This window comes from Rhynchophorus ferrugineus, unplaced genomic scaffold (assembly GCF_030347505.1).
Source record: "Rhynchophorus ferrugineus isolate W39M unplaced genomic scaffold, kcgeb_rfMv2 rfM1, whole genome shotgun sequence".
NCBI classification, from domain to species: Eukaryota; Metazoa; Arthropoda; class Insecta; order Coleoptera; family Curculionidae; genus Rhynchophorus; species Rhynchophorus ferrugineus.
The window spans coordinates 37,088,606-37,101,603 of record NW_027472580.1 but is presented as its reverse complement, the minus strand read 5'-3'; the positions used below and the strand labels follow the sequence as shown (position 1 = coordinate 37,101,603).

At 33.6% G+C, this 12,998-nt stretch overlaps 2 protein-coding genes across 6 annotated transcripts in view; one reads left to right on the top strand and one right to left on the bottom strand.

The window, feature by feature from the left end:
* The window catches only part of rdgA (retinal degeneration A), a 281,202-nt gene that overhangs the window by 234,062 nt on the left and 34,142 nt on the right, over positions 1 to 12,998 (top strand). For all 5 annotated transcript variants that reach the window (XR_013005773.1, XM_076404439.1, XM_076404422.1 and 2 more), the window contains exons 13-14: positions 4,781 to 4,973; positions 5,030 to 5,132. Coding sequence is in view for 4 of the 5 variants with exons in the window: in XM_076404439.1 (XP_076260554.1) it covers positions 4,781 to 4,973; positions 5,030 to 5,132 (296 nt within the window). In the remaining variant the exon portion in view is untranslated. The remainder of the gene's footprint in view (positions 1 to 4,780; positions 4,974 to 5,029; positions 5,133 to 12,998) is intronic.
* On the bottom strand, positions 5,353 to 11,931 carry LOC143199904 (uncharacterized). The gene is made up of 3 exons (XM_076410033.1): positions 11,517 to 11,931; positions 10,244 to 11,427; positions 5,353 to 5,406 (listed from the first exon to the last, which is right to left on the bottom strand). Exons 1-3 carry the CDS (start codon positions 11,929 to 11,931, stop codon positions 5,353 to 5,355), a joined length of 1,653 nt encoding a protein of 550 aa, XP_076266148.1.

The following is a 12,998-nucleotide window of genomic DNA, read 5'->3' as shown; positions in this document are numbered from 1 at the left end:
TGTATTTAAGAAATATGAACAGCAGGGAACTGGATACAATCAAACTGGAACTGGATCAAATTCTTTTATAAAATTTTAAGCCTTATTCGTCGTTATAAATGATATACTTCTGAATTTTAAAAATGATCATATTTTATATTAGACCTTTAAGATAATTTTAGAAGATTTATCTGTCACCATCTGTTGGTGTTGCTGGGTATTTGGGTACAATTGTAACCAATTTCATATTGAAGCCCGGCTGACATGATTTACTTTTTAGTATGTGTCATTTGGCCGAGTTGTGGGCAAACATTTTTTCAGTTGAAATTATCTGAATTTATACCGAGTAAATCGAATTTCCAAGAAATTTTACTTTTTACTTCAATTTAAAGAAAAAGGCAGCTTGATGTCATCGAATGCTCTGTGAAACTTATGACAAACATGCTCCATTGGTATCAATGTGAATACTGGTTTCGACGATTTAAAAGAGGTGGTTTTAACACCGAACACTTAAGAGCGTTCTGGATAGCCAAATACAAAGTAAGGATATTATTCAATTATGATCCGTGTAATACGCAAGAAGAATATGCAGAATTATTGGTAGTAACATAACAAACTATTTTTAATCGATCGAAAAATATGGAAAAAACCGAAAAGCTTGGATATTTTCTGTGGTATGAATTGAAGCCAAGAGACAATAAAAGCGTTTAGTTGTCGAAGAAGAAGGTACCATGAGAGAATATGAAACAATAATCAATTATCTCATTGTGAATTAGTCGATAATGACGTGCCCTTAGAAGAAGTTATAATTTCTTAAAATATATTAATCGAATATTTAAAACTTTAATTATACTTAGATTGTATTTAAGAACTGGATGCAGATATGGATAATATTAACCCAAATTATGCGTCAAATCCGCCCATTATTGGCGGGAGGTTTCAATTTTATAGGCAGGTTTAAATAAATATTAGGCTCATAAAATTCTTTGATATGCTTAATGTGGTCGATATTTCTGAATAAGTACGTCATTGATGTCAAAGCTTTTTCAAGGAATTTTCAACACATCAAGAACAACGGAGAACAGGAAGAATTATATGGAGAACTCCTGTGGTCGTTATCACTACATAGTATAAAACAAAGTCGCCTTTTCTGTCCCTATATCCCTATGTGCGCTTAAATCTTTAAAACTACGCAACGGATTTTGATGCAGTTTTTTTCAATAGATAGAGTGATTCAAGAGGAAGGTTTATATGTATAATACATGCATAATATACTAAGGCAACATTGCTAATTTTAGAGGTTTCTAACGTGATGTCGTAAATTAACCTATTTTTTTAGGCTTATTTAGCAATTAGCAAAAACGCTGCCTAACCCTACGAGTTAGATCAAATTAATGTACTACAGTATTGTACACCATAAAAAGGTCTACAAAAAAGTCCGCGATGGTATATGTTTATCTTTTAGGGATAACCCACATTAACCATTTTTATTGTTTACTTTTTACGTGAGAAAATGGCTTATTTACGAAGCTATTTTAAGCAATACGGCATTAATCCTTATCGAATTAAGTACCTTACACACAGTGTGCAATTAATATAGATCAATATGGTTCCTTACAGCATGTACATTAAACAAATATTTTCGGAGATATTACAAATTTAAAATTTGCGTTTAAAAATGTGTAATGTAATAAAAATTGTATGAATTTAGATATTCCAAAGATAGCAGGAAATCTTCATAGTAATTATAGGGGAAGAGGAATTGTTTTACTCCAAATTTAATGCGTGCAGGCCAAGGGCAGTAATGAATGAACCAAAAATACTGGATGGATTTTAATCATGTTTTCATTGAGTGACATAGGCATATATATTTTATGCCCGTGCAAAGTCGGAGCGGGCCGCTATGTTTTTATATACAACGTTCATATTTTTTCTGTAGTGTATTTAATTTAGTATCAGCATTGCACCCGTGCGAAGCCGGGGCGGGTCGCTAGTATGTTATAAATAATACACTTTTTAATTTTAAAAATTATATTTTATATTAGGCCTATAAATTAATTTTAAATTGCATCCGGTACATTTGTAACCAATTTCATGTTGGAGCCTCACTGACAAGCTTTACTTTTCAATATATGTCATTTCACCGAAATGCGAACACACATTTTTTCAGTTAAAATTATCTGAATTTACACCGAGTAAATCGCATTTCCTTTCGTTTTCATTTTACTTTTATCTCAAATTTAAAGAAAACGGCAGCTGAATGTCATCGGATGCAGTGTGAATGCCTATGGCAACCATGCTCCATTAATTTCAACACGTAAATACTGGTTTCCACGTTTTAAAAGATGTGATTTTGATACCGAAAACAAAGAGCGTTCTGTATAGCAAAAAAAAAGTTAAGATATTATTCGATTATGAACCATGTAAAACGCTAGAAGAATATGCAGAATTATTGGCAGCAACATTACAAACTATTTTCAATCTTTAAGAACATGGAAATGGCCAAAAAGTTTGAATATTTTCCCAAGCCAAGAAACATTGAAAAGCGTTTGGTCAAGTGTGAAATGCATCTTCAACGGCAAAATTGGGAAGGTTTTTTGCGTCGTATCAGGACCGTCTTGTTAAGCATCAACATCAATGGCAGAGCCGAATTTCCATGGCTCGAAGCTAATGCTCCGGGATTAGCTTGGTATGGTATACTATTAGCTGTTGAAATCTAATGAAATGTGAGCCGAACACTGTACAGAAAACGGAATACAAGCAAGACGACAATGTTATTCTTCAGCATGACAACGCTAGACAACATGTTGCCAAACTAGTAAAAACATAACAATTGAAATGAAACCATAGATGAAACCATTAAAATGGAAAGTGCTACACCACCTGGCGTATTCTCTAGAATCCTTGCTCCTTCTACTTATTATTTGTTTTATTGTTGCTATTGTGTAGTGTTAGTGGCAGTATTGATTATTACTTGTTCCGACATATGAGTTCATAACCTGTCTGAGCAATGCCTCACTTCCAATGAAGATACCAACAAAGTGGTCGATTGAAAGATAGCCTCAATAGATACATTGTTCTGTAAATTGCCTGAAAGATTGGAAATAGTAGCGGCTATCGATGGACAATACTTTGAATAAAATACACTGTACCGATTCTTCACAATGAAAATTCAAATTTAAAACTTATAGGCTAATAATATCCGTAAAAATATACATAAAAAGTTGTTAATGTTACGCATGTTAATATTTAGTTACTGAAATAAACTTTGAAAAATAATTATTTGATAATAAGTATTATTAAATATTAATGAATTAATATACGATATTAATTCCAATTCTAATTGAATCAAGACAACAAAGAAGTATATAACATCTGGCACGTATTCAGTGGGCCATAAAACTTTACGACTTTCTTTATTTTTTGGAACAAATATTTTTTTCAATCGGGCTACGAGAAAAACAATAGAATTAGTAGAATATTCTCGACAATCAAATATCAAAACTAGGTTAATGTGGTCGACGAATCTTTCGAAGATGTTGATTTGTAGAAGGTTTTTAAAAGATACTTATTGAAGTAAATAAAAATATGTTGTATAACGTAAATTAAAAGTCAATAAAACCATGAAAGTTATTTTTGTTTTTGTTGTTGCATGTTGTTTTATACCGGAAAAATTATTTATCAATAAGTAGCCACTTATCAATGATGTATGTGTTATACCACGTAACTGCGTCAAAAGGGTTATGTGATTAAGTTTGGTCTGTTTTCTAATGGATAAAAACCCTTAAAGTCATTTTATATATCAACAACTTCCCTCTTTTCTTAATGAAATAAAATAGTATTTTAAGTAAATTAAAGGTTTTTCGTTTTGTTTTAAGTCCCCTTCAACTTTTATAACTGGCATAGTCGGTAAGATTCCGGGAGGATTATAAGATTGTTTTGTTTTGAATGCACTCAATTAATAATCGTGGCCATGTATTTAAAGGCCGAATGGAGTAATGAGTGAGATGGTTGTAGTCTGTTTTCTAATAGATAAAAACCTTCTGTGTATTTTTTATCGTCGTTCAACAAATTGCCTCTTCTCTTCTTAGAATAGAATATTATTTTGAAGTAAATTAAGAAATTTTGTGTTTTAAATCCCCTTCAGATTTCATAGCATCAGAGTACACTGTAGATGAACCAGAACATCCCTTCAGACCCTACCAAACATTTTCCTGTCATCAATATGGGTTTTTGAAGGCCTTTGTTAGAGTAATAGGCGCATTAGGAATTGCTTGACACTGAACTTACCATCAATTTGACTATCTATTATCAAGAACAAATACAATCGAAGAAGGCGATTAAAATAAACAATTAAAATTAATTAAAAACAAAGATTAACATCATATAGATCAGACCTTATACCATCCTACCATTTGTTCTGATCCTTTAATTGTGTAAAACTGACTTCAATTGTTCAATATTTTACAGTACATCATTTTACAGATCAAAAAAAGCACATGCATCATTGATTACTGATTTAAACTGTATATGCGTAAACCTGCTTTGAAAAACATAAATATCCCAAACCCATTAATTTCAGCTAAATATTGATCCTCCGTTAGCATATTGATTCTAACCTATGATGTAACTGTAACTAATGTAACTAAGTTTGGTTGCCATTAATTTGTGAAGGAGAATTTCCCAAAGACATCATGTATAATATCAGAATTATTATATATTACAATACTATAAAAAATATCAACTTTCAAAACGATATAAAATGATTCAAAAATATTAAAAAAATAATTTCATGTTTCAGAGGCCCATCCAGAGAAATTCAATTCCCGATTACGAAACAAGATGTTTTACGGACAGATGGGCGGCAAAGACCTGCTGAAGAGGAAGTGGAAGGGCTTGGCCGACTTCGTGACGTTAGAATGCGACGGACAAGACATCACCCCCAAACTGAAAGAACTCCGAGTACACGCAATTGTATTCTTGAACATCGCCAGGTACGAGATCTAACGAGAAATGACTCCCAGCAGAATATTATATTATATTCTTTCAGTTATGGCGGAGGGACCAAACCATGGAACCGATCGATGGGTTCGTCGGAACCCAGCACCGAAGACGGACTTATCGAAGTCCTGGGACTGACCACATATCAGCTTGTGAGTAAGTTAGGGATAGTTCTCTTTTCTGTGAATTTTCTGTGGTTCATCTTAGTAGTTCATTTTTTCCGATTTTCTGAATATCGTATTAGGAAACTTTCATCTGTCCGAAATAAAAGTAAATCGTTTTGTCCAGGAATCATTATGGCCTACTTAAAATAAATCGGTAGGCAGTGCAAGAAATAGAAAGAAAAGGGAAGTGCGTGGGAGAAAACCTCCATTAACCGACGCCTTTTTTCTTTGGCGAACTTTCATCATTAGGAACTTCTTCTGTCTAACAGTCGAGAAAGTCTATATGGATTATGTTTGATTGGACGTAAGATTAAAATATCCATTCTTTATTGGTTTCGATAGATATAACTACTGGATTTAGAATGCGACCTTATTTTTTATATACATTGGTAATTTTATTTTTTAGAACACTTTCCGTGACTGGAATAAAATATGCGAACTAAAGCAGCGATAGAAGATATGCCTAATCAGATTGTACATCAGAATCATCGCTACTCCAATTTAGATTTCGGTATTGCCTAGAAAAATATTGTGGACACGGATATTTTTATATTTTATAATATAAACACTATTTTCGCGTAAATTTCTTTATTGAAGATGCCTATTATTTTATATATTCTATTTTATATGTTATATAACAATGTTTTGTTCATCAAAGTAAATATCTTATAATAGCCTCTTCATGTATTTTGATCAGCGATATAGATATTGCTGAAAATCCAAAGCATCAATATAAACAACAATTGAACAATTTGACATAATCGTTAAATTTAATGGTTTTTGACAGTTCTCTACATAACCTAACACTAATTATGGAATGTTCAAAGTTTCGTTTCCCAGATTAATTACTTTTCTTGTTAGATTTTAAAAAATATATTGCCCAAGCCCATAAAACTATTTTAAAAACTTATGGTGATGGTGCTTCGTCACGAATCAAAATAATTCGAACACAATTAATTGCTAGATTTATTGGGTGAAAACCGATCTCAGGCCCTCAAAGAACTTTTAAACAGCTTAACATTTGATGAATCAACTGATATTTACATACGATGAGGAAGGTTCAAAAGGAGGGAATATTCCTACCACACGAATTGATTAAAAATGTAATTTTGAACCATTCCAACATCCCTATTTCACCGCTTAGCAGATATAAAAAGAAAAGTTTTCTATAGCGTATTCTGAGTGGCAGTTAAAACTTGATCTATTATGACAATCTCCCACGTAAAACACCATGAGTTAGTCCTGGAGAGTCATCCACATTGACACCGAAACGAATATGTTATTACCGACATCAATTGCACAAAATAAACGACATATTGTTGCCTCAATCTCCTCAAAACCATCCTTTGTATGACAAAACTCGGCCACATGTTGCAATTTTACACTGTTTTAGCTCTAATACGAATATGTGATACTAGATCCAGCTTACTAATTGGTTCAGCTTCGAAATAATGAAGAAGTTCGAAAATAGATCACACGGGTCAACACAAAATTTGACTTTAACTTTAAAGCATTAAATTGTTTAGGCCGTAATTCGACTAAAAAAAATATATGGCATTAAAACTCAGTTTAGCTGGCATATAGCTTTTTGACTTTGACTTTAAAGCATTAAATTCCAATTGTGTAGGCCGTAGTTCGACGAAAAAAAATATATTGCATTAAAAAGTTTGCTTTTTATTTGGGATGCTTGCACGATGTTTTTCAAAATCGGAGGTGTTAATTTTTAATTGAAAATGAAACCATTTAAATGAACATTTTAATTGTTTTTATTAAGTTTTACTATCAAAATAACTTAGAAAAAAGTAGAAAATAATTTAAAACTGCACGCTTTTACTTTTTCTTATAATATTATATGTTCACAGGTACTATCTCTTAATAAACCCCAAATACAGTCTCCCATCATGTTTTCATTGTATTCATATATGTATAATATCATCAAGCAAATTCCACTGTTGAGAGCCTAAAAGCTCTGCTTTACTTTTTGGCAATTTAAAATTCCGAATTAAATCATTTAAATCTTCTGTAGTAATAAATGGTATTTTGGTGGTTCTGGTGTAGGTAAAAACTCCCTATCGGAATTACTTTTATGAGAACTAAGAGATGAGCTACTTTTCCGCAATAATTTTTTCGGTGACTCACTTACTGGTCCTGTCAGATCATGTACGACTAGAGCAGAAAAGAATTCCAGATCAATGTATTCGATAGGTTTCGCATTTTCACCTCTACATCTTTAACTCGGATTCACAATGCAAAAATAGCAGTCGTTAACGTGATCTTTTGGTTCTCGCCAGATTCTTGGTGTTGCAAGTTTCATTAACCTTTCCTTTCCTCGATACCAACATAAAATATAGAAATAGAATTTAATATGTCTATTATATTTAATTCACCATTTAATTAAAATTTGTTGATTACCTTCCAAACATATTTTACAATTATAACAAGCAACATGTGGAGCCCATGTCTTGTCTCGATTCCGAACAGGACACTTAAAATATGCTTCGTAAGCTTCACAGAGAACATATAATTCATATTTTACGTCTCGATCTTTTACAAATTGCCCACATATATAACAAAATGCAACAGCGTCATATCTACACTTTCGCAACGACATTTTAAGGCATTCTAGATTTGTACAAAAGACCTAATCGTTGTTTATCACTCTAGTGTCATCTATCAGCGCTGTGTACTTTTAAACCCCACTCTGATCGCATGGTATTTTTAAATATATTGAAAACTAGCTGACCCGACAGACTTCGTCCTGTCAAAAAGATTTGTAATGTAGCAGTTTTTGTGCCTACGTATTTTAAAAAATTCTCATGAACAGAACCATCACCCTGGTGATAGGGCGTTGTGAATAAAAAATAATTAAATAAAACATATATAAGGATTTAAAAGTAAGTAATCGCTTTATTGTTAATCATGTGAATCATAATTATTATTATTATTATTATCATTGTAGTGCTTTGTGGTATACGATGTTTTTTGTTTGATTACCTGGCGCATAGATAAACAAATCTGATGGTTTTCCAACACGGGAACAGGCAACATACAATTGACCATGTGAGAAACATGGGTTTTCTAGATTAATACCACAAACACTTAATGATTGCCCCTGGGACTTGTTTATAGTCATAGCAAAAGCAAGCCGCACTGGAAACTGTAGTCGTTTAAACTCAAATGGCACATCAGTCGGAATCATTGGGATGCGCGGTATGAGAACATCTTCTCCTTTATACTTTCCTTTGAGTATAGTTGCTTCTATCACATTGTTTAGTAATTTTTTTATCGCTAACCGTGTACCGTTGCAAAGACGCGGTTGGTTGATATTTCGCAACATTATAACCACCGATCCAACCTTTAATTGAAGATTGTGAGGTGGCAATCCTGGCAAATCCAGCGAGTTTAAAAATTCCGGTGGATAATTGACTACATCATCTTGATTAGTAGCCGAATCAACTGATTTATATATCCTCAATTCGCCTGTAATTTGTTCTTGAATTTTGAAATTTAATTCATTTACATCTATGTTTTTTGCAGCCAGTATAGCTCGTTCGCTCAACCAATCATGGTTTCTGTAATTTTGAGAAACATCTGGAAACACCTTCTGAATAAGTTCATCTTTTGATCGAGTTAACTGACAAAAACTTTGAGGAAAGTTAATGCAGCCAGTCAACATGTCTATAGGAAATTTGCCATTACCAATGTCAATGAGTTGTTTAGAGAATATGTTTCCAGATTGGTCATTTTGCAACTCGACACGCATATTCTTGCTTAAATGAAGTACTTTGACATGTTTCCACAAATTGGAGGACTTTAGACATGCATTGAGTTCATCAGCTGGCGTTGATCGTGGAATCACTGGCAATGTTTGACGAAAATCTCCTGCTAATAAAATCATTGCACCACCAAATCGGTTATTATTGCTACGTAGATCTTTTAAGGTTCTGTCTAAAGCCTCCAAAGATTTTTTATGTGCCATCGTGCATTCATCCCAAACAATCAATTTACATTGCTGCAAAACCTTTGCCATTGCAGAGTTCTTCGAAACGTTGTAGGTTGGAGTTTCATTGCTTTGCATATTTAATGGCAATTTTAGTGCTGAATGGGCTGTTCGACCACCTTCAAGCAAAGTTGCTGCTATTCTCGACGAAGCGAGTGCAAGTGCAATTTTATTTTGTGAGCGAATTGTTGCTAATATTAATGAAATCAAAAAAGTTTTTCCTGTACCACCAGGTGCATCTAAGAAGTAAATCCCTCCAGTTTCATCATTTGTTACTTTCATAAGAGTTTCAAATACATACTTCTGTTGTTCATTTAACAGTGGAAGATTTGTTTGAATTTATTCTTTCAAAGCGTTGAGATCATACAGTCTTTCTCGATGCAACTCTTGGTTAAAAGCGTCATGCATTGGACGATTGGGCGCGGTCAGGCCTAATTGAATTAATAGTTTGTTTGACATTATCAAGCACATGTCCTCAATTGAAATCAATGCTTCATTGTAAATTTCTTCACTGATTTGTATATTTGGATTTCCCATTCTATTCCGTATTTGATACAAAATATCATCACACATATAATCTTTGTACTTCATCCACAAATCAATTGGGTTTGATGGGAAGCATGTAGATATGATTATAGAAAACAATGTTCGTATTTGATGAGCGTGTGATGATATTACAGCATCATTGACAGTTTGATCCCAATGAGCGTCATTTTCAAGCAATTGCAAACGTTGACAGGCTTCTCTGTAGGATCCACACAATTCACCATCAACAGTTCGTAACTGTTGGAATGATGTTGGGCCACGTACATTGACTAATAGCAGTCGTAAATAAAAACATTCATCATTGCTTGGATGTACTAAATAAATCCCGCCAATCGCATCGGTGGAATATACATCTGTATATTCTGGAACTGGTTTTCCTTGTTTCCGTCGTATAAATCTCCTTGAGGATTGATTCCAGGTATAATATTTTGGCATTTCAGAATATAGCAATGTTTGTGCGAAATCATCGTTTTGGCATGTCTCAAAAAAACTGGTTAATGTAGTAAATGGTGGCTGAGCAGCTCTTTGTACTGCGTTCTGTGCTGTAAAATACACTCTTTGTCCATTTTCTAAATGCACATGTTAAGTGAACAACAGAAGGGTGTCTCTCATGAATAGGAAAAGAAAATATTCGCCAAACTGCTTCATTACTACTGACATAGCGGCCCATTTGGTATTGGGTAACTTCATCATTAGAATTCTCTGCACCAATTCCAATCACAGCCATATCACTCCCTTTGGTTACATATTTGCAAATGTATTTAATCGATTTCACTGAATGGCAAGATTCAACGTTGATGTGTGCTTTGAATGTCTTTGATAAAATGGGTGAATATGGAACAATCCAACGATTATCTATTTCAATATCTTGTTGATTTAATTTGACAATTGTTGATTTTCCATTGTCTGCTGTCGATCTGCGACGATACAATGGATAACCGTCATTACCAGTAATTGTTTCCGATATTAATGTCCGTGGATATCGTTTTGAACATTTACCATCCATCATACACGGTGAATTTTGATTAAGAGTTCCACAGGGACCATGTATCATGTTTTTGATAACTACCTCATGCAATCCAGGATCTACTTGTACATTAGGGATTTCAGCTGATATCACTGCATCAACTTCATATGGCCTTATCTTTTCAACCAACCAAATCAAAATGTGTGCATGTGGCAATCCTCGTTTCTGCCACTCCACAGAATACATCCAGCAGCGTGTCTCACCAAACACATTATGTTTTACGATGAAATTCATTAAAGATTTCAACTTTTGTCTAAAGACTCTGGCTGTAATATCATGACGATCAATGGGTGATTGCCCAGGGAATAACTCCTGCTTAATTTCTATCCATTGCGGATTGCATGTAAATGTGATGAACAAATCTGCTGTACCATAATGACGAACATACGACATGGCATCTTGAGCATATTCGTGCATATGCCGAGGGCTTCCGATGTATGTTGCTGGAAGAATAGTCATCCGACCGACATTCTGTGCATTTCCATCAGTATTAATCGCATCTCGAAGGTGAATATACTCTTCCGATCGGAGTTTGGTTTGATTCAACCTGATGAATGTTAATCTCTCCGTTTCAATTTTAATATACATGTCAACAACATATTTGTGATATAATCGCCGACATTTCAATATGTGATTATCTTCATTTTCCCGAATCATTAGGCGGTATGAATAATAGTTCATTGAACTGACTTTTTTGTTGGTTTCAGAACCTGTAAACAGATTTTGTTTTAATACCATTCAAATACATAATATAGTGACTGAGATATTATCGCCATAGCTAAACTAATATTTTAGTTACCTGTAATGGGATTTATCATTTTTATTGATAAATCGTAGCCATCTTCACCTTGCCAAAATATAATGGGATATTGCAGTGCATCATATGAGCGGTGTGTTTCCTTTATACGTTGTAATTGATCATTCCGACGATGTAAAACAATATCACGGGATTCCAAATTTTCTCCAACTACAACGATAGCAACTTCATCAATAGTTGGTGCATTAAAACGTCTTGTATGTTGACCTGCAGGTGTTTTATCAGCTCTGATTACAATTTTGTGATTATCGGATGGCATCAGATCCAGGGCAGTTTTAAACAATATAATCAATTGATTGTGTTGATGAAATAAAGTTTGTAATTGTTCTACAATAGACCTTTTTACTAAATTGTTATGTGCACAACGCAGATCAATTTCTTGTGGTGAATTGGCCATAAAATAAATTTGCAGGAATTTGTTGTCGCTATCTGACACTGGTAACAGTAAACCTGCTCTGTGATATATTTGCCCTTGTATCTGTAAATAAAAAAAATATTATGGTGTGGTATAAATTAATGGATTGGCAGTGATCAATCTTAAATAATATTTGATCTTAAAAAGTATATATTTAGTTTTAACTAATATCTATCAAATATAAAATATAATAAAAGTGTCACTGAAACTGAATCACCATATAATATGATGACTAAGTGATATATTTCGTAATGATTAAGAAATTGAAGATTAGTAACACATCTTAACTTTGGTGACAGAAAATTTTGTTCGCTAAAATCATTATTAGTAACTGCTATAATACATACCTTGAAAGTTGGCATAAAATTTTCCCGAACTGCATTTGTTGCCCCAAATGAAGTCATTTGAAAGCAATTGTTATATTGTTGGATATGTGTCAAAAAGTGTATAGAATCTGTTCCTATTCCTGAAACCAATGAGTACAATGGTTCTGGTGGTGGATCCAATGGTATCAATTTCACTTTACCATTTGCGCAACACAATCCATTGGCTTCGTTTTTGTATTTTAATGCCTTACAGTGTGAGCAAACCAAGTTCATAGAACCAATAACAACACATTGGTAGTTACTGTAGTCAATTGACACATCGTAACTGAAAGCAGCTCGATTCAAACTTGCGCGATTATTAGTTGAATGTCGCGCTCGCGCTTCACGCGTTTGTGATATCCGAATTCTTTCACGTTCATTTCCGTCGTCACGTTCTTGTGCAGTACGATTAGATCGGGTAATTAGCTTGGTTTATAGCATTTCTGGTTCTTCTACCTAAATTGCTTCGTCTTATAGGAGGCATATCAAATATAAATTATTTTTTCACTAATCACGAACTAAACAAACACTAACTAACTAAACACTCTGCACAAAACACGATATACGAATTTGTTTCGTGTATCAGTTGACAATTCATCTGTCATCTGTCAAAAGTCATCTGTAACAGACAACTTTTTTTTTTAATTTGATATGACTTGAACTCAAATCCTTTTAAGCCGTACG